Source organism: Pristiophorus japonicus, chromosome 19 (assembly GCF_044704955.1).
Source record: "Pristiophorus japonicus isolate sPriJap1 chromosome 19, sPriJap1.hap1, whole genome shotgun sequence".
NCBI lineage: Eukaryota > Metazoa > Chordata > Chondrichthyes > Pristiophoridae > Pristiophorus > Pristiophorus japonicus.
The window spans coordinates 3,798,825-3,820,710 of NC_091995.1; the positions used below are offsets into that span (position 1 = coordinate 3,798,825).

At 50.8% G+C, this 21,886-nt stretch overlaps 1 protein-coding gene across 1 annotated transcript; it reads right to left on the bottom strand.

Moving 5' to 3' along the window:
- Window positions 1-260: 260 nt before the first annotated feature.
- LOC139230627 (N-acetyllactosaminide alpha-1,3-galactosyltransferase-like) lies at window positions 261-15,662 on the bottom strand. The gene is made up of 4 exons (XM_070862443.1): window positions 15,657-15,662; window positions 8,133-8,206; window positions 2,739-2,876; window positions 261-945 (listed from the first exon to the last, which is right to left on the bottom strand). The coding sequence occupies exons 1-4, from the start codon at window positions 15,660-15,662 to the stop codon at window positions 261-263; spliced, it is 903 nt and encodes a 300-aa protein (XP_070718544.1).
- Between the last annotated feature and the right edge of the window lie 6,224 nt (window positions 15,663-21,886).

Sequence of the window (21,886 nt, forward strand, 5' to 3'; positions counted from 1 at the left end):
GTGCCCAGAAATGCTCACAGCGCTCCAGGTGTGGTCTAACCAGGGTTTGTACAGCTGCAGTATAACTTCTACCGCCCCTTGTACTCTAGTCCTCCAGATATAAAGGCCAGCGTTCCATTAGCCTGTTGAATTAGTCTTTGTACCCTGTTCATTGTGTTGAATCCATTCTCGCTGAAAGGAAGTCATCATTTGAGTTTGGTAGTTAATACAGACAGTCCCGGTGTACAATCAGTAGGAAAAGTTGAGGAGAGTCCTCCCATTCAGTTTTCACGTAGCTGCCTGTATTCCTTAGGCATCCATTTCATTCTGGCATATCTGATGTGCTTGGCCGGAACTCTGTCCAAGCAATACTCGGGAGATAAGAGTTTGGTGGGCTTGTGATCCAGGAAGTAGCGGTTCAAATGACTCTCGTCATGCCAGATTGCCTCGATGTTTTTACTTTTGTCTCTGATTATCCCGTCCAGACAGCTCCGAGTCAGGTCGAAAACCGACTCCACCCTCCCTCCGTAAACAGCCGCGTGGTAATAGAAGTCTCCGTCGTACGGCGCAATGTAAGCGTCCGACCGGGGTCTGCGCTCATAGCTGAAGCTCTGTTTGGGGGTTCCGTAGTAGGAGGCGTGGATCTGAGCGACCGAGTTCCCCAAGGCCTCCGCTCCGAACCGGCCCACAAACATCAGGTCAACGTCCAAGCAGAAAAGGTAGCTGGCCTCGAACTGGATGCGATTCTGGATGAGGTCGTTGATCTGCTCCATCCGCATCATACTGATGTCCTGCCAGCGGGAATACTTGCGAACCTGGATCACGACCATGCTACGTTTCGGAGAGAGCTGCAGCGCAGGAACCTTGGTGACATTGTCCACCATCACGTAGTAGATCACCTGGTGTCCGATCATGTAGTGCTTCTCCGCTGACTCCAAAAAGTTCCTCAGATATCTGTCAAGGTACCTGATGGCAGGACAGTAAATGTCAGGGTATTTCAAGCCCAATGTCCACTCAGGACACAAACAAGAGGTTTCTGTTCCATCCTGGGTGAGGTGTCATTGGCAGAATATCAGCCATTTAAAATTGTCGCAAAGAGGCCGGCCGAAATTCCGAAACACAAGGGTTGTGGGAGCATCAAATGACTTGCATCTTTTAAGGGTAAACTGGTTAAATATTTACAGTAGAGCAAGATACAGTTCTATGGGGAGAGAGTGGGGCAGTGGGATTAGTTTGGGATTGATACAGGGCTATGGGGAGAGAGCGGGGCAGTGGGATTAGTTTGGGATTGATACAGGGCTATGGGGAGAGAGTGGGGCAGTGGGAATAGTTTGGGATTGATACAGGGCTATGGGGAGAGAGCGGGGCAGTGGAATTAGTTTGGGATTGATACAGGGCTATGGGGAGAGAGTGGGGCAGTGGGATTAGTTTGGGGATTGATACAAGGCTATGGGGAGAGAGCGGGTCAGTGGGATTAGTTTGGGATTGATACAGGGCTATGGGGAGAGAGCGGGGCAGTGGGATTAGTTTGGGGATTGATACAAGGCTATGGGGAGAGAGCGGGTCAGTGGGATTAGTTTGGGATTGATACAGGGTATGGGGAGAGAGTGGGGCAGTGGGATTAGTTTGGGATTGATACAGGGCTATGGGGAGAGAGCGGGGAAGTGGGATTAGTTTGGGATTGATACAGGGCTATGGGGAGAGTGCAGGGCAGTGGGATTAGTTTGGGATTGATACAGGGCTATGGGGAGAGAGCGGGGCAGTGGGATTAGTTTAGGATTGATACAGCGCTATGGGGAGAGAGCGGGGCAGTGGGATTAGTTTGGGGATTGATGCAAGACTTTGGGGAGAGAGCAGAGCAGTGGGATTAGTTTGAGGATTGATACAGGGCTATGAGAAGAGAGTGGGGCATCGGGATTAGTTTGGGATTGGTACAGGGCTATGGGAAGAGAGCGGGTCAGTGGGATTAGTTTAGGATTGATATCGGACTATGGTGGAGAGAGTGGGGCAGTGGGATTGGTTTGGGATTGATACAGCGCTATGGGGAGAGCGGGGCAGTGGGATTAGTTTAGGATTGATATCGGACTATGGTGGAGAGAGTGGGGCAGTGGGATTGGTTTGGGATTGATACAGCGCTATGGGGAGAGTGGGGCAGTGGGATTAGTTTAGGATTGATTGGGGATGGGTTTGGATTTAGTTTTGGAGAATGAAGCTGGACAGGTTGAAGGGGTATCAGTGGGAGAGCACTTGGGTGCCAGTGACTATAATTCAGTCAGATTCAAATTAGTTATGGATAAGGACAAGGATAGACCTGGAGGGGGCAGAGGGATTAGTTAGGATTGGTACAGGGCTATGTATGTATATTGTACGTCTGTGTATGTATTGGCACATGCGACAGAGCCTGGTCTCCAGTAGTCTGGGATGCCCTTGCCACTGGACCAAGATCTTGCCCCGTCAAACCCGTGTGGCGTCTGCTGTGCAATGGCCACTCCACGTTACAAGAATTCACGCGCAGGCACCTTCCGCCATTTAAAATGAGTTCATCAGTTACCCGAGTACTCGTTTTTAGCGTGGAAGCAAGTCATCCTCGAGGGACTAACTATGAATGAATGAATGGTACAGGGCTATGTGCTGGTTAGGAAACCAGGCAGTGATAATACACTTTCAGTTTGGGGCCAGTATATTCGAGAACAATCGCAGTGTAAATGAGTGGATTGTAAAACGAGTTCATCTCTGTTCTTTCTCTGACAGCATCTTACCGTCCAATCGCAAAAACGGTCAGGCCAATCACCGTCTTCTTTTTCATGTAGAAGTCATCACGCTCCACGGGGTCAAAGGTCCCCTCCCAGATTATGGGGGCGCCCCACGAGCTGATTGTCTGCTGATCGGCGATGCCACTTAAAACAGAAGAGAACAGTTAGCAGCAGCGCCAGCAACGATGTCTCCGCAAGATCCTGCAAATCCCCTGGGAGGACAGACGCACCAACGTTAGCGTCCTCGACCAGGCCCAACATCCCCAGCGTTGAAGCACTGACCACACTCGATCAGCTCCGCTGGGCGGGGACACATTGTCCACATGCCCGACACGGGACTCCCAAAGCAAGCGTTCTACTCGGAACTCCTTCACGGCAAGCGAGCCAAAGGTGGGCAGAGGAAACGTTACAAGGACACCCTCAAAGCCTCCCTGATAAAGTGCAACATCCCCACCGACACCTGGGAGTCCCTGGCCAAAGACCAGTCTGCCCTAAGTGGAGGAAGTGCATCCGGGAGGGCGCTGAGCACCTCGAGTCTTGTCACCGAGAGCATGCAGAAAGCAAGCGCAGGCAGCGGAAGGAGCGTGCGGCAAACCAGTCCCACCCACCCTTACCCTCAACCACTGTCTGTCCCACCTGTGACAGGGACTGTGGTTCTCGTATTGGACTGTTCAGCCACCTGAGGACTCCTGTTAAGAGTGGAAGCAAGTCTTCCTCGATTCCGAGGGACTGCCTATGATGATAATACTATAGGGAGGGCCCCCCACCATGACGTGCTCTTGTCCAACGGCGTCCTATGGCGGAAACCCAACTTCCAACTTATCACAAGCAAAGTGTCAAAGTGGCTTTTGAGATGTGCACAATCTCCTCAAAGTGGGAGTTCCACCATTGGCACTTATGTTAAAGATGAAACAATCAAAGCATAGGAAATCATAAAGGACAATGATTAACAAGATTTTATGTGTTCATTTACATAGAAACATAGACAATAGGAGCAGTAGTCGGCCCTTCGAGCCTGCACCACCATTCAATATGATCATGTCTGATCCTCTATCTCAACACCATATTCCCGCTCTCTCCCCATACCCCTTGATGCCTTTTGTGTCTAGAGATCTATCTATCTCCCTCTTAAATATATTCAGTGACTTGGCCTCCACAGCCTTCTGTGGTAGAGAATTCCACAGGTTCACCACCCTCTGAGTGAGAACATTTCTCCTCATCTCGGTCCGAAATTTCCTACCCTGTATCCTGAGACTGTGACCCCTTGTTCTAGACTTACCTGCTCGGGAAGGATTCCGATGAACATTTCTCCGATCAGAGGTTTTACAATTACAATTACAAATTTGCTGGAATTCTTTGAGGATGTAACGAACAGGGTGGATAACGGGGAACCAGTGGATGTGGTGTATTTGGACTTCCAGAAGGCATTTGACAAGGTGCCACATAAAAGGTTACCGCACAAGATAAAAGTTCACGGGGTTGGGGGTAATATATTAGCATGGATAGAAGATTGGCTAACTAACAGAAAAGAGAGTGTCGGGATAAATGGTTAATTCTCGGGTTGGCAATCAGTAACTAATGGGGTGCCGCAGGGATCAGTGCTGGGACCCCAACAATTATAATCTATATTAACGACTTGGAAGAAGGGACTGAGTGTAATGTAGCCAAGTTTGCTGATGATACAAAGCTGGGAGGAAAAGCAATGTGTGAGGAGGACACAAAGAATCTGCAAAAGGACATAGACAGGCTAAGTGAGTGGGCAAAAATTTGGCAGATGGAGTATAATGTTGGAAAGTGTGAGGTCATGCCCTTTGGCAGAAAAAAATCGAAGAGCAAATTATTATTTAAATGGAGAAAGATTGCAAAGTGCCGCAGTACAGCGGGAGCTGGGGGTCCTGGTGCATGAAACACAAAAGGTTAGTATGCAGGTACAGCAAGTGATCAGGAAGGCCAATGGAATCTTGGCCTTTATTGCAAAGGGGATGGAGTATAAAAGCAGGGAAGTCTTGCTACAGCTATACAGGGTATTGGTGAGGCCACACCTGGAATACTGCGTGCAGTTTTGGTTTCCATATTTACAAAAGGATATACTTGCTTTGGAGGCAGTTCAGAGAAGGTTCACTCGGTTGATTCCAGAGATGAGGGGGTTGATTTATGAAGAAAGGTTGAGTAGGTTGGGCCTCTACTCATAGGAATTCAGAAGAATGAGAGGTGATCTTATCGAAACGTATAAGAACATAAGAATTAGGAACAGGAGTAGGCCATCTAGCCCCTCGAGCCTGCTCCGCCATTCAACAAGATCATGGCTGATCTGGCCGTGGACTCAGCTCCACTTACCCGCCCGCTCCCCGTAGCCCTTAATTCCCTTATTGGTTAAAAATCTATCTATCTGTGACTTGAATACATTCAATGAGCTAGCCTCAACTGCTTCCTTCGGCAGAGATTTCCACAGATTCACAACCCTCTGGGAGAAGAAATTCCTTCTCAACTCGGTTTTAAATTGGCTCCCCCGTATTTTGAGGCTGTGCCCCCTAGTTCTAGTCTCCCCGACCAGTGGAAACAACCTCTCTGCCTCTATCTTGTCTATCCCTTTCATGATTTTAAATGTTTCTATAAGATCACCCCTCATCCTTCTGAACTCCATTGAGTAAAGACCCAGTCTACTCAATCTATCATCATAAGGTAACCCCCTCATCTCCGGAATCAGCCTAGTGAATCGTCTCTGTACCCCCTCCAAAGCCAGTATATCCTTCCTTAAGTAAGGTGACCAAAACTGCACGCAGTACTCCAGGTGTGGCCTCACCAATACCCTAAACAGTTGCAGCAGGACCTCCCTGCTTTTGTACTCCATCCCTCTCGCAATGAAAATTATGAGGGGGCTTGACAAGGTGGATGCAGAGAGGATGTTTCCACTGATGGGGGAGACTAGAACTAGGGGGCATAATCTTAGAATAAACTGAGTTGAGGAGGAATTTCTTCTCTCAGAGGGTTGTAAATCTGTGGAATTCGCTGCCTCAGAGAGCTGTGGAAGCCGGGACATTGAATACATTTAAGATAGAGATAGACAGTTTCTTAACCGATAAGGGAATAAGGGGTTATGGGGAGCGAGCAGGGAAGTGGAGCTGAGTCCATGATCGGATCAGCCATGATCGTATTAAATGGCGGAGCAGGCTCGAGGGGCCGTATGGCCCACTCCTGCTCCTATTTCTGATGTTCTTAAGTATACAGTTTTTTGAGGTGTGTGACTCTGCTGCAGAACCACCAATTGGCCGACTGCTCAGGCTGGCTCAGAGTGTTTCCCCACCTGTCCATCTCCCATCACATGTCACCCTCCTGGAATGTGTTATTCAATGGTGTCAATTTTGCGTCAGTTCTTCATGACGTGTTGATTAACTTTGTTTCCCAGGGTGATGCCTCCTTATCCCTCTCCCAAGAACTCTACAGTCAAAAGCACCAGTCAATCCCATGCTGTTCCCATGCTGCTATAATCTATGATCCCTTGTTCTGTACTGAATATGTTCGCTTCCCCGAGTCTGTACCAAGGTTAATCCAAAGGATGGTTCATTAACCATCAGGCATTGCTGCTTATCTCTTCTTAACCCAATGTAAGCGAGTGTATGAGCGTGCTTTACATACACAAGCGAGTTTTACATATAATCGGTCAATATTATAATCCCTACCGTAAGACAGAAGAACTCCTGATTCCTCAAACCCTCCTAATATAGATAAACCCTTTTAATCTGGACCATTTTACGTGTCAGATCAATTCACTACCTTCAGTATCCCCATTCGTGACCCTCAGTCTGTCTCCACTTCAGTGGCGCTGGGGCTAAGGTAAGAGGGGAAAGTTCAAAATTAAATCAGTCAGGGTTCCTTCTCCCGATCACTAAGCAGTAACCCCAGCGAGCGTTTGCTGGTGTCTTGGGTTATGAGATGGGAACATGAAAACACATGGCTGATAAAGCTGCGATTTCTGGGAGCGGAATTTTATTGGTGGCTCTTCAATGCCAGAGAAAAATGAGGACTTGGAATCATTCAATCATAGAAATTCATGATGCAGAAGGAGGCCATTCGGCCCATCGTGTCCGTGCCGGCCGACCAAGAGCTACCCGGCCTAATCCCACTTTCCAGCTCTGGGTCCGTAGCCCTGTGGGTTACGTCACTTCAGGTGCACATCCAGGTACTGTTTAAATGTGGTGAGGGTTTCTGCCTCTACCACCCTTTCAGGCCGTGAGTTCCAGACCCCCACCACCCTCTGGGTGAAGACATTTCCCCTCAAATCCCCTCTAAACCTCCCCCTAATTACTTTGAATCTGTGCCCCCTGGTTATTGACCTCTCTGCCAAGGGAAACAGGTCCTTCCTACCCACTCTATCCAGGCCCCTCATAATTTGATGCCCCTCATAATTTGATACACCTCAATCAGGTCTCCCCTCAGCCTCCTCTGTTTCAAGGAAAACAACCCCAGCCTATCCAATCTTTCCTCATAGCTAAAATGTTGTTTTTCATCCCTTATTGTCGATAAACTTTCCAATGACTAGCCATTAACCTCGGGCCTCTTGAGGTGGGTTTACAACGTGTCAACCTTGCGTAAGACAGGGGACGCTGAACAGTTATAGAAACGTCACTGAAACCCATAGAATTTGAAAATGGACCAATACAGATGAACGGATAGAAAGACTTGCATTTGTATAGCGCCTTTCACACCCTCGGGACGTGCCAATGAAACAGTTGTGAGGTGCAGTCACTGTTGTAATGTCGGAAACGCGGCAGCCAATTTGCGCACAGCAAGCTCCCACACACACAGTTTGATCAATCACCAGATAATAACAACCTGTTTTAGTGATGTTGATTGAGGGATAGACATTGGCCCCAGGACACCGAGGAAAACTCCCCTTCTCTTCTAAATTGGGGCCGTGGGATCTTTTACGTCCACCTGAGAGATCGGACGGGGCCTCGGTTTAACGTCTCATCCGAAAGACGGCACCTCCGACAGTGCGGTGCTCCCTCAGCGCTGCACTGGCAGTGACGGCCTGGATTGCATGCTCCAAGTGTCTGCAGTGGGGACTTGAATCCATGGCCTTCTGACTCAGAGGTGAGAAATGAAACGAATATCGGGTGGTCTCTATAACGGGCTGCTCATGGGCTAAGCCAGTTTTATGTGTGGGCAACGAGCTGAAAGTCTACCCCACTCTTCCAACTGAGGGGCCAGTGGATGATATCCCTCAGTCTCACACTTCAGCAACTCAGAGGCCAGTGATTAGCCACCCCTCCCCATCGCCTCCGCAAACTATTGACAAAGCTTCCTTTCAATTGCACAATTTTTCAGAATACCAGATCTCTCTGCTTTGCTGTACTTAATTATACATCGGGTGAACAGTGAGTACGATCTATTACATACCTAGCATTGAACCAGGGTAAAGGGTTTCTGTGGACATGTTTTCTCCATACAAACTGCGGTTTCTTCTTAACAATCTGCGTAGAAAAGCTGGCAAAGGTACAAAGCTGAATGAGATCGAGGGAGGGTGACATTGATTGAGCAGAGTGAATTCTCGCTAGTACTATCGGGTTACTCGAGGTTAATACAAGTGCTGTAAAGCTCAGACAATTATTCGCGCGGTATGGAAAGGAACGCGGAAGTTGCTGTGAACATACAGAGGCTGGTCGGGGTCAGGAAATATGAGACCGGTTCTGAAAACACGGGGCAGGGGTACAGTTTCTGCTTCTTTATTCCAGTAATACCAGGACAATGTAAGCAGCATCGGCAGAATCAAATAAAGAGCAGATAATCTGAGGTGTGTTACCTGTCCCAGTCTCACCTGGGCTGAGGTGTGTTACCTGTCCCAGTCTCACCTGGGCTGAGGTGTGTTACCTGTCCCGATCTCACTGTGGGCTGAGGTGTGTGTTACCTGTCCCGATCTCACTCTTGGCTGAGGTGTGTGTTACCTGTCCCGATCTCACTCTGGGCTGAGGTGTGTGTTACCTGTCCCGATCTCACTCTGGGCTGAGGTGTGTTACCTGTCCCAGTCTCACTGTGGGCTGAGGTGTGTTACCTGTCCCGATCTCACCTGGGCTGAGGTGTGTTACCTGTCCCAGTCTCACTGTGGGCTGAGGTGTGTTACCTGTCCCGATCTCACCTGGGCTGAGGTGTGTTACCTGTCCCAGTCTCACCTGGGCTGAGGTGTGTTACCTGTCCCGATCTCACTGTGGGCTGAGGTGTGTGTTACCTGTCCCGATCTCACTCTGGGCTGAGGTGTGTGTTACCTGTCCCGATCTCACTCTGGGCTGAGGTGTGTGTTACCTGTCCCGATCTCACTCTGGGCTGAGGTGTGTTACCTGTCCCAGTCTCACTGTGGGCTGAGGTGTGTTACCTGTCCCGATCTCACCTGGGCTGAGGTGTGTTACCTGTCCCAGTCTCACTGTGGGCTGAGGTGTGTTACCTGTCCCGATCTCACCTGGGCTGAGGTATGTTACCTGTCCCAGTCTCACTGTGGGCTGAGGTGTGTTACCTGTCCCAGTCTCACTGTGGACTGCTCAGGTCTGCCAAAATCGCTCACTATTCCACAATCATTCTGGAAAGGAAAGATAAACCCTGGCTTCTATGCTCCACTGCTAACCATCTTTTTAACCCCTCTCCCCAGCCTCCACCCTCCCCTCCGACAATAAGTGTGAGGAGCTCATGAACTTCTTTGTCTCTAAGATTGAGCCCTTCCGTTCGGCTGCCTTGTCCCTTCCTTCCCCTAGCCCACTGGACAAAACTTTCTCTAAGGACCTAGCCCTGAAATCACATCTTGCTCTAGTTTCTCTCCGATCTCCCCCAGTGACCATTCCGAGCTCATCCTGTCCATGAGACCCACTTCCTGCTCCCTTGACCCTATTCCCACCAAACTGCTGACCACACAACTTCCTTTTCTGGCTCCCATGTTAACGGTTCTCTCTCCTCGGGTACTGTCCCCCACTCCCTCAAATCAGCTATCATCAACCCTCCTCAAAAAAAACAACCCTCGATCCCTCCGTCTTTGCAAACTACCGCCCCGCCTCTAACCTCCCTTTCCTCTCCAAAGTCCTTGAACGTTTTGTCTCCTGACAAATCCATCCCAATCTTTCCTGCAATTCCATGCTGAATCCCTCCAATCTGGATACGCGCCTGCCACTGTACCGAAACAGCTCTCATCAAAGTCACAAATCACATCCTTTGTGACCGTGACCAAGGCCAAGGATTGCTCCCCATTCTTCTCGACCTGTCTGCAGCCTTTGACACAGTTGACCGCTCCATCCTCCTCCAAGGCCTCTCCACCGTCGTCCAGCTGGGTGGGACCCCACTCGCCTGGTTCCATTCTTATCCATCTAATCGTAGCCAGAGCTTCATCTGCAATGGCTTCTCTTCCCGCCCCCGCATCGTTACCTCTGGTGTTCCTCAAGGATCTCTCCTTGGCCACGTCCGATTTCTCATCTACATGTTGCCTCTTGGCGACATCATCTGAAAACACGGCGTCAGTTTCCACATGTACACTGACTACACCCAGCTCTACCTCTCCACCACTTCTCTCCACCCTCCTCGGTCTCCAAATTGTCAGACTGCTTGTCCCACATCCAGTACTGGATGAGCAGAAATTTTCTCCAATTGTATATTGGGAAGACCGAAGCCATTGTTTTCAGTCCCCACCACAAACTCCTTCCCTGAGCCACTGACTCCATCCCTCCCCCCAACTCCTGTCGACGATGAACCAGACTGTCTGCAACCTTGGTGTCGTATTTGACCCTGAAATGAGCTTTCGACTGAGGTGTGTTACCTGTCCTGGTCTCACTGTGGGCTGACGTGAGTGTTACCCCACAAGATCCTGAAAATACCCCTGGGAGGACAGACGCACCAACGTTAGCGTCCTCGACCAGGCCAACATCCCCAGCATCGAAGCACTGACCACACTCGACCAGCTCCGCTGGGCAGGGCCACATTGCCCGTATGCCCGACACGAGATTCCCAAAGCAAGCGCTCTACTCGGAACTCCTTCACGGGCAAACGAGCCAAAGGTGGGCAGAGGAAACGTTACAGGGACACCCTCAAAGCCTCCCTGATAAAGTGCAACATCCCCACCGACACCTGGGAGTCCCTGGCCAAAGACCAGTGCGCCCTAAATGGAGGAAGAGCATCCGGGAGGGCGCTGAGCACCTCGAGTCTCGTCGCCGAGAGCATGCAGAAAGCAAGCGCAGGCAGCGGAAGGAGCGTGCAGCAAACCAGTCCCACCCACCCTTTCCCTCAACCACTGTCTGTCCCACCTGTGACAGGGACTGTGGTTCCCGTATTGGACTGTTCAGCCACCTAAGGACTCACTTTTAGAGTGGAAGCAAGTCTTCCTCAATTCCGAGGGACTGCCTATGATGATGACCCCACAGAGTTCTGTGCCCCTTAACCATGCATTGCTTATTGATGGACATAAACCGTACTGGAGATCACTCGACATGGTTGAGCAGACCATGGGCTGAGGGTGCTATTGTGGCATTTTTGTACAAATGTTATCATGACCTGAAGAACAGAGCGATGTCAGATGTTCACAAAGGAAGAAAAGGACATTAAGTACATTTAAAATGCCACTTACTTGATTCCGCCAGAATGGAAATAAATGCAAAGGAAAGACACTACTGCCAAACAGATCAACATAATGAACACCGCCTGTTTCTGGCTATCCCGCATGACCTTGAAGTAAGAATATTGTTAGTTTTAGTACAGTTCTTAGTTGAGGTGGTCTGACCAATAATTAACAGAATTCATGCTCAAACGGTTAGTATGCAGGTACAGCAAGTGATCAGGAAGGTCAATGGAATCTTGGCCTTTATTGCAAAGGGGATGGAGTATAAAAGCAGGGAAGTCTTGCTCCAGTTATACAGGGTATTGGTGAGGCCACACCTGGAGTACTGCGTGCAATTTTGGTTTCCATATTTACAAAAGGATATACTTGCTTTGGAGGCAGTTCAGAGAAGGTTCACTCGGTTGATTCCAGAGATGAGGGGTTGACTTATGAGGAAAGGTTGAGTAGGTTGGGCCTCTGCTCATTGGAATTCAGAAGAATGAGAGGTGATCTTATCGAAACGTATAAAATTACGAGGGGACTTGACAAGGTGGATGCAAGAGGATGTTTCCACTGATGGGGGAGACTAGAACTAGGGGGCATGGTCTTAGAATAAGGGGCCGCCCATTTAAAACTGAGATGAGGAGGAATTTCTTCTCTCAGAGGGTTATAAATCTGTGGAATTCGCTGCCTCAGAGAGCTGTGGAAGCCGGGACATTGAATAAATTTAAGACAGAGATAGACAGTTTCTTATCCAATAAGGGATCTAGGGGTTATGGGGAGCGGGCAGGGAAGTGGAGCTGAGTCCATGATCAGATCAACCATGATCGTATTAAATGGCGGAGCAGGCTCGAGGGGCCGTATGGCCTACTCCTGCTCCTACTTCTTGTGTTCTTATGCTCCTCATAGCAGCCCCTTTCCGGAGAGGGAAAGTGATTTTTGTTCATCAGCCTCCGCCGTAAAATTGAGGGATTGAAAAGTTCACGATGTTTGTTTGTCCTTGATGTCCTTGTACCTTACGTGTTCATTTCATTTTTTTGATAATTCACCCTCAGCCAGGGCTCAGAGGGCAGCATGCTCGTCACTCAGTCAGATGGCTGAGGGTCAAAGTGGCACTCCAGAGGCTTGAGCACATAATGGAGGTGCACACACTGGCCCGGCCAATGGGGCGGCCCCGACCGGCACGGGAACTCCAGTGGCAGGTCGGAGCGACAAAAGGGCAGCGTGCAGGAGGCAGTAGGCCTCTGCAAGTTACAGCGTGAGCCGGTTCACGAAGGCGACCACTTGGAGCAGGGCAACTGGATGGGACGTCACCATCATGTTGGACAAACCTACTGGAGTTTTTTGGGGGATGTAACAGATAAAGGAGAACCAGTGGATGTAGTGTATTTGGATTTTCAGAAGATCTTTGAGAAGGTCCCACGTCAGAGCTCAGTGTGCAAATTTAAAGCACATAGGATTGGGGGTGATGTATTGGCATGGATTGAAAATTGGTTAACTGACAGGAAACAGAGCGTAGGAATAAACGGGGCTTTTTTGGGATGGCAGGCAGTGACTAGTGGGGTACCACAGGGATCAGTGTTGGGGCCCCAGCTATTCACAATATATATAAATGATTAGGATGTGGGAACCAAATGTAATATTTCCAAGTTTGCTGATGACACAAAACTAGGTGGGATTGTGAGTTGTGAGGAGGATGCAGAGATGCTGCAAGGCGATTTAGATAGGTTGAGTGAGTGGGCAAACACATGGCAGATTCAGTATAACGTGGATAAATGTGAAGTTATCCACTTTGGCAGGAAAAACATAAGGACAAAGTATTATTTAAATGGTGATGGCTTGGGAAGTGCCGATGTACAGAGGGACCTGGGTGTCCTTGTACACCAGTCATTGAAAGCAAACCTGCAGGTGCAGCAAGCAGTTAGGGGCAAATGGTACGTTGGCCTTCATTGTAAGAGGGTTTGAGTATAGGAGCAAGGATGTCTCACTACAGTTATACAGGGCCTTGGTGAGACCACACCTGGAGTATTGTGTGCAGTTTTGGTCTCCTTACCTAAGAAAGGATACACTTTCCACAGAGGGAGTACAGCGAAGGTTCACCAGACTGATTCCTGGGATGGCAGGACTGTGGTATGAGGAGAGATTGGGTCGACTGGGCCTGTATTCACTAGAGTTTAGAAGAATGAGAGGGGATCTCATTGAAAGGTATAAAATTCTGACGGGGTTGGACAGACTGGATGCGGGGAGGATGTTTCCCCCGGGGCTGGGAAGTCTAGAACAAGGGGTCACAGTCTCAGGATACGGGGCAGGAAATTTAGGACCGAGATGAGGAGAAATTTCTCACTCAGAGGGTGGTGAACCTGTGGAATTCTCTACCACAGAAGGCTGTGGAGGCCAAGTCACTGAATATATTTAAGAGGGAGATAGATCGATTTCTAGACACAAAAGGCATCAAGGGGTATGGGGAGAAAGCGGGAATATGGTGTTGAGATAGAGGATCAGCCCTGATCATATTGAATGGTGGTGCAGGCTCGAAGGGCCGAATGGCGTACTACTGCTCCTAGTTTCTATGTTTCTATGGAGCGTGGGCAGGTACAGCAGGAGCGGTGAGGTCGGGGCGAAGGAGCGACGAGAGATCGTAGAGCGATGTGATCGGGGCCCAGGGGCAGCACGGGCCGGCCCACACTGCGGTATGTGAGCGCACTGGGTCCGTGCAGCAGAGCAGGTCTCCAGCCGTCCTGGTTAACCCTTGCCACTGGATAAAGGCCGAGCTCTGTCAAGCCCCGTGTGGTGGCTGATGTGTGACGGTCACCCCACGTTAAAACAATCCAGGCTCAGGCATCTTCCACCCTTCAATTGGAGTTCATGACTGGAATATCGGGCCCTCCATTGAAACATCTGTGAACCCATGTGGGAGCAAGTCCTCCTGGTTCCAGGGGCCGCCCATGATGATGATGAAGATGATGATCATGATGACTTGTACATCGGCCACTCCGCCCCGATGACAAGACTCACCCCGCTCCAAAACAAATCCCCACCAAGACCTGAATTTCTCCCGATTGTCCGCCCCCTGGGGCGACGGAACCCTTCGAAAGCGATATGGGCAACCCGTTTCGGGTAAAGGGCAATTTTGGCCCCCAAATATTTCAGGTATGATAATCTTCTGATTACAAGTGGTTGTACTGTGTTTAAAACTAAAACTGAACTGTTTCACCAAATTACAACTTAGCAATTGTTCTTAACAGCCAGCCCTCTCCCTGGAAACTGGCTGAGGCAGAGCCAGACTGTTCACAACCTAGGTGTCAGATTTGACTCCGAGATGAGTTTCCGGCCACATATCCACAGCATAATTAAAACCGCCTATTTCCACCTCTGTAACATCGCCCATCTCCGCCCCTTGCCTCAGCTCATCCGCTGCTCAAGCCTTCATCCACGCCTTTGTTACCTCTAGACTTGTCTATTCTAACGCACTCCTGGCTGGCCTCCCACATTCTACCCTCCGTAAACCAGAGGTGATCCAAAACTCAGCAGCCCGTGTCCTAACTCGCGCCAAGTCCTGCTCACCCATCACCCCTGTGCTCACCGACCTACATTGGCTCCCGGTTAAACACCTCGATTTCAAAATTCCCATCCTTGTTTACAAATCCCTCCATGGCCCTCGCCCCTCCCTATCTCTGTAATCTCCTCCAGCCCCACAACCCCCCGAGATGTCTGCACTCCTCTAATTCTGCCCTCCTGACTATCCCTGATTATAATCGCTCCACCATCGGTGGCCGTGCCTTCAGCTGCCTGGGCCCCAAGCTCTGGAACTCCCTCCCTAAACCTCTCCGCCTCTCCACCTCACTTTCCTCCTTCAAGACGCTCCTCAAAACCTCCCTCTTTGACCGAGCTTTTGATCACCTGCCGTAATATCTCTTTATGTGGCTCCATCAAATTTGATTTGATTACGCTCCTGTGAAGGGACACTAAAATATGCAAGTCATTGTTGTTAGTCTAAACCCTCAAAGCATGAATTGCAACCTAGATAAATGCAGCTATACTCCTGGATGCACATTAAATTAATCTGATTGTATTTGATTCTTTTGAGGCGGAATTTGGAGAACGACCGATGTTATGGCTGACAATTAGCAGCTTGGCTGTTTTTAATCAGTTTGGTACCGTTTGTGAGCCAAACCTACTTTAGCTTAATCATTTTTTGAGGTGGCAAATAATCTTGTGTTGCCACAGGACTTGAATGAGTCACAAATTTATACCAGACCAAAGCTTTTAACCAACAAATGCTAAAGAGATAACATCTACTCAACCCCCAGCACCCATACACAAATTATATCAACCACCATCTGTAACGTGGTCCTTACCTGCATTTTCGGTATTTCGCTCTAAATATTATTGGAAAATCTCTAAATGCAAACTACTTTTTCTTTGTTACATTTACATATTCGATGTTTGGATTATCCTTAACTCTCCGGGAAACCGAACAGCAGTGAACAGTGCGATGCCGCTCCCACTCATATGGCGAATCTGTCTTTAGTTATTTCCTCTGCTCAGAATAACAATTAAACAAGGTGTGTCTGCACGGCAGGTCTGTGAAAATTCAGGGGGGGTAATTAAGATTACCTGCACGTACGAGAAGAACCCATTTCAACACGTCAATTCAACAGAAAATTAAAGAGTCATTTTGTTTTCTATATTGAAACGTAAGGGTAAGAGGGGCAAAGAGAAAATCTATCTTTAGTTTCTCAGCAACTTGTAATGTAGTAATAAGTCCCAAGGCACGTCACAGGAGTGTTAGAAGGCACAGATTGACACCGAGCTACGTAAGGGGAAGTTAGGGCAGACAATGAAAAGCTCGGTCAAAGAGGTAGGTTTTTAAAGGAGCGTCTTAAAGGAGGAAAGAGGCAGAGAGGTTTCGGGAGGGAATTCCAGAGCTTGGGGCCAAGGCAACTGAAGGTAAGGTCACTAATGGTGAACGATTGAAATCGGGGATGCTCAAGGGCTTCTTAACTGGACCAGCCACATAAATACTGTGGCAACAAGAGCGGGTCAGAGGCTGGGTATTCTGCGACGAGTGTCTCACCTCCTGACTCCCCAAAGCCTTCCCACCATCTACAAGACACAAGTCCGGAGTGTGATGGGATACTCTCCACTTGCCAGGGTGAGTGCAGCTCCAACAACACTCGAGAAGCTCGACACCATCCAGGACAAAGCAGCCGCTTGATCGACACGCTACCCACCACCTTCAACACTCACTCCCTCCACCACTGGCGCACCGTGGCTGCGGTGTGTACCATCTACAAGATGCACTGCAGCAACTCGCCAAGGCTTCTTCAACAGCACCTCCCAAACCCGCGACCTCTACCGCCTAGAAGGACAAGGGCAGCAGGTCCATGGGAACACCACCACCTCCACGTTCCCCTCCCAGTCACACACCATCCCAACTTGGAAATATATCGGCCGTTCCTTCATCGTCGCTGGGTCACAATCCTGGAACTCCCTCCCTAACAGCACTGTGGGAGCACCTTCACCACACGGACTGCAGCGGTTCAAGAAAGCGGCTCACCACCACCTTCTCAAGGGGGCAATAGGGATGGGCAATAAATGAAGCCCACATCCCATGAATAAATACTTTAAAAAAATTTCCTCTGCACTCTCTCTAAGGGCTTGAAATGTATCTGTCACACATCAGAAGTAGCGTGTGTTTCATCCTCCCCAAATGATGCTTTGTGTTTTGAATCGCAGTGGCACTGTCTCCAAGCTGGCCGCTTGCTTTAGCTCAGGGTGGGGAGTGGGTGTTACGGGATGGGGGTGAGCCTGGAAGTAAAGTGGGGGCGAGGGAGGGGATAAAGTCCGGGCTTAACATTTATCTACTCCTCGGCGTTAAGTCCATGTCTTGAGGGGACAGGGTGGGGGGAGAACGAGGCAAACTCCCTGACTCAGTGGGTAACACACTCGCCTCTGAGTCACAAGGTCGTGGGTTCATGTCGCACTCCAGGGATTTGAGAACAAAAATCTACGCTGACACTCCCAGTGCACTGCTGAGGGAGCGCCGCACTGTCGGAGGAGCAGTACTGAGGGAGCGCCGCACTGTCGGAGGAGCAGTACTGAGGGAGCGCCGCACTGTCGGAGGGGCAGTACTGAGGGAGCGCCGCACTGTCGGAGGGGCAGTACTGAGGGAGTGCCGCACTGTCGGAGGGGCAGTACTGAGGGAGCACCACACTGTCGGAGGGGCGGTACTGAGGGAGTGCCGCACTGTCAGAGGGGCGGTACTGAGGGAGTGCCGCACTGTCGGAGGGGCAGTACTGAGGGAGTGCCGCACTGTCGGAGAGTCAGTGCTGAGGGAGTGCCGCACTGTCGGAGGGGCAGTACTGAGGGAGCACCGCACTATCGGAGAGTCATTACTGAGGGAGCACCGCACTATCAGAGGGGCAGTACTGAGGGAGTGCCACACTGTCGGAGGGGCAGTACTGAGGGAGCACCGCACTGTCGGAGGGGCAGTACTGAGGGAGTACCGCACTGTCGGAGGGGCAGTACTGAGAGAGTGCCGCACTGTCGGAGGGGCAGTACTGAGGGAGCACCGCACTATCAGAGGGGCAGTACTGAGGGAGTACCGCACTGTCGGAGGGGCAGTACTGAGGGAGTGCTGCACTGTCGGAGAGTCAGTACTGAAGGAGCACCGCACTATCAGAGGGGCAGTACTGAGGGAGCACTGCACTGTCGGAGGGGCAGTACTGAGGGAGTACCACACTGTCGGAGGGGCAGTACTGAGAGAGTGCCGCACTGTCGGAGGGGCAGTACTGAGGGAGCGCCGCACTGTCGGAGGGGCAGTACTGAGGGAGTGCCGCACTGTCGGAGGGGCAGTACTGAGGGAGTGCCGCACTGTCAGAGGGGCAGTACTGAGGGAGCAACCGCACTGTCGGAGGGGCAGTACTGAGGGAGTGCCGCACTGTCGGAGTGGCAGTACTGAGGGAGTGCCGCACTGTTGGAGGGGCAGTACTGAGGGAGTGCCGCACTGTCAGAGGGGCGGTACTGAGGGAGTGCCGCACTGTCGGAGGAGCAGTACTGAGGGAGTGCCGCACTGTCGGAGGGGCAGTACTGAGGGAGCGCCGCACTGTCGGAGGGGCAGTACTGAGGGAGTGCCGCACTGTCAGAGGAGCAGTACTGAGGGAGCACCGCACTGTCGGAGGGGCAGTACTGAGGGAGCGCCGCACTGTCGGAGGGGCAATACTGAGGGAGTGCCGCACTGTCGGAGGAGCAGTACTGAGGGAGCACCGCACTGTCGGAGGGGCAGTACTGAGGGAGCGGCGCACTGTCGGAGGGGCAGTACTGAGGGAGCGCCGCACTTTCGGAGGGGCAGTACTGAGGGAGCGCCGCACTGTCGGAGGGGCAGTACTGAGGGAGTGCCGCACTGTCGGAGGGGCAGTACTGAGGGAGTGCTGCACTGTCGGAGGGGCAGTACTGAGGGAGCGCTGCACTGTCGGAGGGGCAGTACTGAGGGAGTGCCGCACTGTCGGAGGGGCAGTACTGAGGGAGTGCTGCACTGTCGGAGGCACCGTCTTTCAGATGACACATTAAACCGAGGCCCCATCTGCCCCCTCACGGTGGGGTTAAATGATCCCACGGACACTATTTTGAAGAAGAGCAGGGGAGTTCTCCCCCAGTGTCCTAGCCTCAATCAACATCACAAAAGCAGATTATTTGGTTATCACATTTATGGGAGCTTGCTGTGCGCAAATTGGCTGCCACATTTCCTACCTTATAACACTGACTACACGTCAAAAAATACTTCATTGTCTGTAGGACTTTCTGAGGTGGCGAAAGGCGCTATATAAACCCAAGTCTTTCTTTTTATAAACTGTTAAATCTCTAACTTCTCCCAGATACACTGAAAGCTCATCCACCCGAAGTGTTTCCGTTTGCTGTTTTTCCTTCGGACTGCCAGCATCTGCAGTGTCTTGCTTTTGTCGGCGGCAAAGCAGTCAGGTGTTCACAGGGAGTTTCGCGGGAGCCCAGGGGAGGGATAGGGACCACAGGATCAGGTTCCGTAATCCGTCGCTACACTGGGGAACTGAGCAGTAACCAGGAGAGGGAGTTCGATGGCTCAGCCCGCAAGGCAAGTGGAAAGATCGCCCGTAAATGCAGGCAAGTTGTGATCTGATTTGGGGAAAGCAGCTGAGCGTAACCTAACACTGCATGACATTTCCCTGGTAATTGGGATTAGACTGTATCATCATCATCATCATCACAGGCAGTCCCTCGGAATCGAGGAAGACTTGCTTCCACTCTTAACATGAGTTGTCAGGTAGCTGAACAATGCAATACAGGAACCACAGTCCCTGTCACAGGTGGGACAGACAGTGGTTGAGGGAAGGGGAGGGTGGGACTGGTTTACCGCACGCTCCTTCCGCTGCCTGCGCTTGCTTTCTGCACGCTCTCGGCGACGAGACTCGAGGTGCTCAGCGCCCTCCCGGATGCACTTCCTCCACTTAGGGCGGACTGGTCTTTGGCCAGGGACTCCCAGGTGTCGGTGGGGATGTTGCACTTTATCAGGGAGGCTTTGAGGGTGTCCCTTGTAACGTTTCCTCTGGCCACCTTTGGCTCGTTTGCCGTGAAGGAGTTCCGAGTAGAGCGCTTGCTTTGGGAGTCTCGTGTCTGGCATGCGAACAATGTGACCCGCCCAGCGGAGCTGGTCGAGTGTGGTCAGTGCTTCGATGCTGGGGATGTTGGGCCTGGTCGAGGACGCTAATTGATCGAGGGCTCTTGTTGGACGGTGCAGATATGATGGTAAGTACTGCAGGGAATAGAATACGGCCAGGGTGTGATCTCCTGGACTAGTGTCGATCGCCTGAATGGGTCGGAGAGGAGATTTCCCAGATTTTTTTTTCCCCAAATTGTCCTGGGTTTTTGCCTCTCCCAGGAGATCACATGGCTCTGGTTGGGGTGGAGTGTAGAATGTTTCAGTATAAGGGATGTCACAGTTGTGTGGGGCGGACTGGTTGGGCTGGGTGCTCTTTACCTCTCCACCATTGTTCATTGTTCGATGGTTTATATGTAACCTTCAGGGCTGCTGACCGAGGGTCGTGCAGCTCTTTGTCGGCCGGCGCGGACACGATGGGCCGAAATAGCCTCCTGCTCTGTGGGTTTCTACATTTCTGTGCTCCCTTGACGAGACCGAGGTTTGCTGGAGTTATTGTGGCCAAGTATTCCTTCATTGTGTGCAGCACCATTCAGTCAGTTTCGCTTATTCGACTGTGGAGGGGGAAAGAGGCCATTTATATCGCACCTGTTACGACCACAGGACTTTAAAAAAATTCATTCATGGGATGTCAGATTCGTTGTCAAGGCTCGCATTTATAAGAACATAAGAAATAGGAGCAGGAGTCGGCCATTCGGCCCCTCGAGCCTGCTCCGCCATTTAATACGATCATGGCTGATCCGATCATGGACTCAGCTCCACTTCCCTGCCCGCTCCCCATAACCCCTTATTCCCTTATCGGTTAAGAAACTGTCTATCTCTGTCTTAAATTTATTCAATGTCCCGGCTTCCACAGCTCTCTGAGGCAGAGAATTCCACAGATTTACAACCCTCTGAGAGAAGAAATTCCTCCTCATCTCAGTTTTAAATGGGCGGCCCCTTATTCTAAGGTTATGCCCCCTAGTTCTAGTCTCCCCTGTTGTGTATAGAAGAACTCCACGAGGCTGAGTACTGAGAGCTAAACGTAGTGTGACCTTAGTCTTCTTTATTACAACTCCAGAGTGCCTAAACAACATGGCAGCCAATCTTTTATACTGGCCCTGCACGTGTGTGCAGGTGACCATTAGGACTCCAACAGTCGTGTCCTCTGGTGACAAGTATTACATAATTACAAACATAACATCACTGCCCCCCGCCCCCGCACAAAGTCTTCGGTACAAGTTATTTACAAGTTGAGGCGGTCCGGAGCCCTTCGTTCCCTGGTTGATCGTCTAAGTTCAAACCCTGGCGTGTGTGAGTTGGTCGGACCATTGCTGCACTGCACCGCGGCTGGTCTGACCGGACTGTCAGGAACGGTGGGTTCATCCTGTGATTGACAGCGAGGTCGATTGCTGGTTGTGTGTGTGTTGGTGGATCGTCGATGGTGATGTCCTCTTCAAGTCGTTCCTGGTTGCCAGTAAATCGCAATTTGGTCTGATCTAAATGCTTTCTGCATGTTTGGCCATTTAACAGTTTGATTATAAACACCCTATTCCCTTCCTTGGCCAAGGCAGTGCCAGCCAGCCACTTGGGACCATGACCGTAATTCAGGACAAACACAGGGTCGTTAACATCAATGTCACGTGAAACAGCCGTGCGATCGTGGTACATGTTCTGTCGGTGTCGCCGGGTTTCCACGTGATCATTGCGATCCGGGTGGACTAGGGACAGCCTGGTTTTGAGGGCTCTCTTCATTAACAATTCTGCCGGGGGCTCCCCGGTGAGCGAGTGGGGTCGCGTCCGGTAACTGAGCAGAACCTGAGATAACCGGGTCTGCGGGGAGCTGTCCGTCACGTGTTTCATGCTCTGCTTGATAGTTTGGACTGCCCGCTCCGCTTGACCATTGGATGCGGGCTT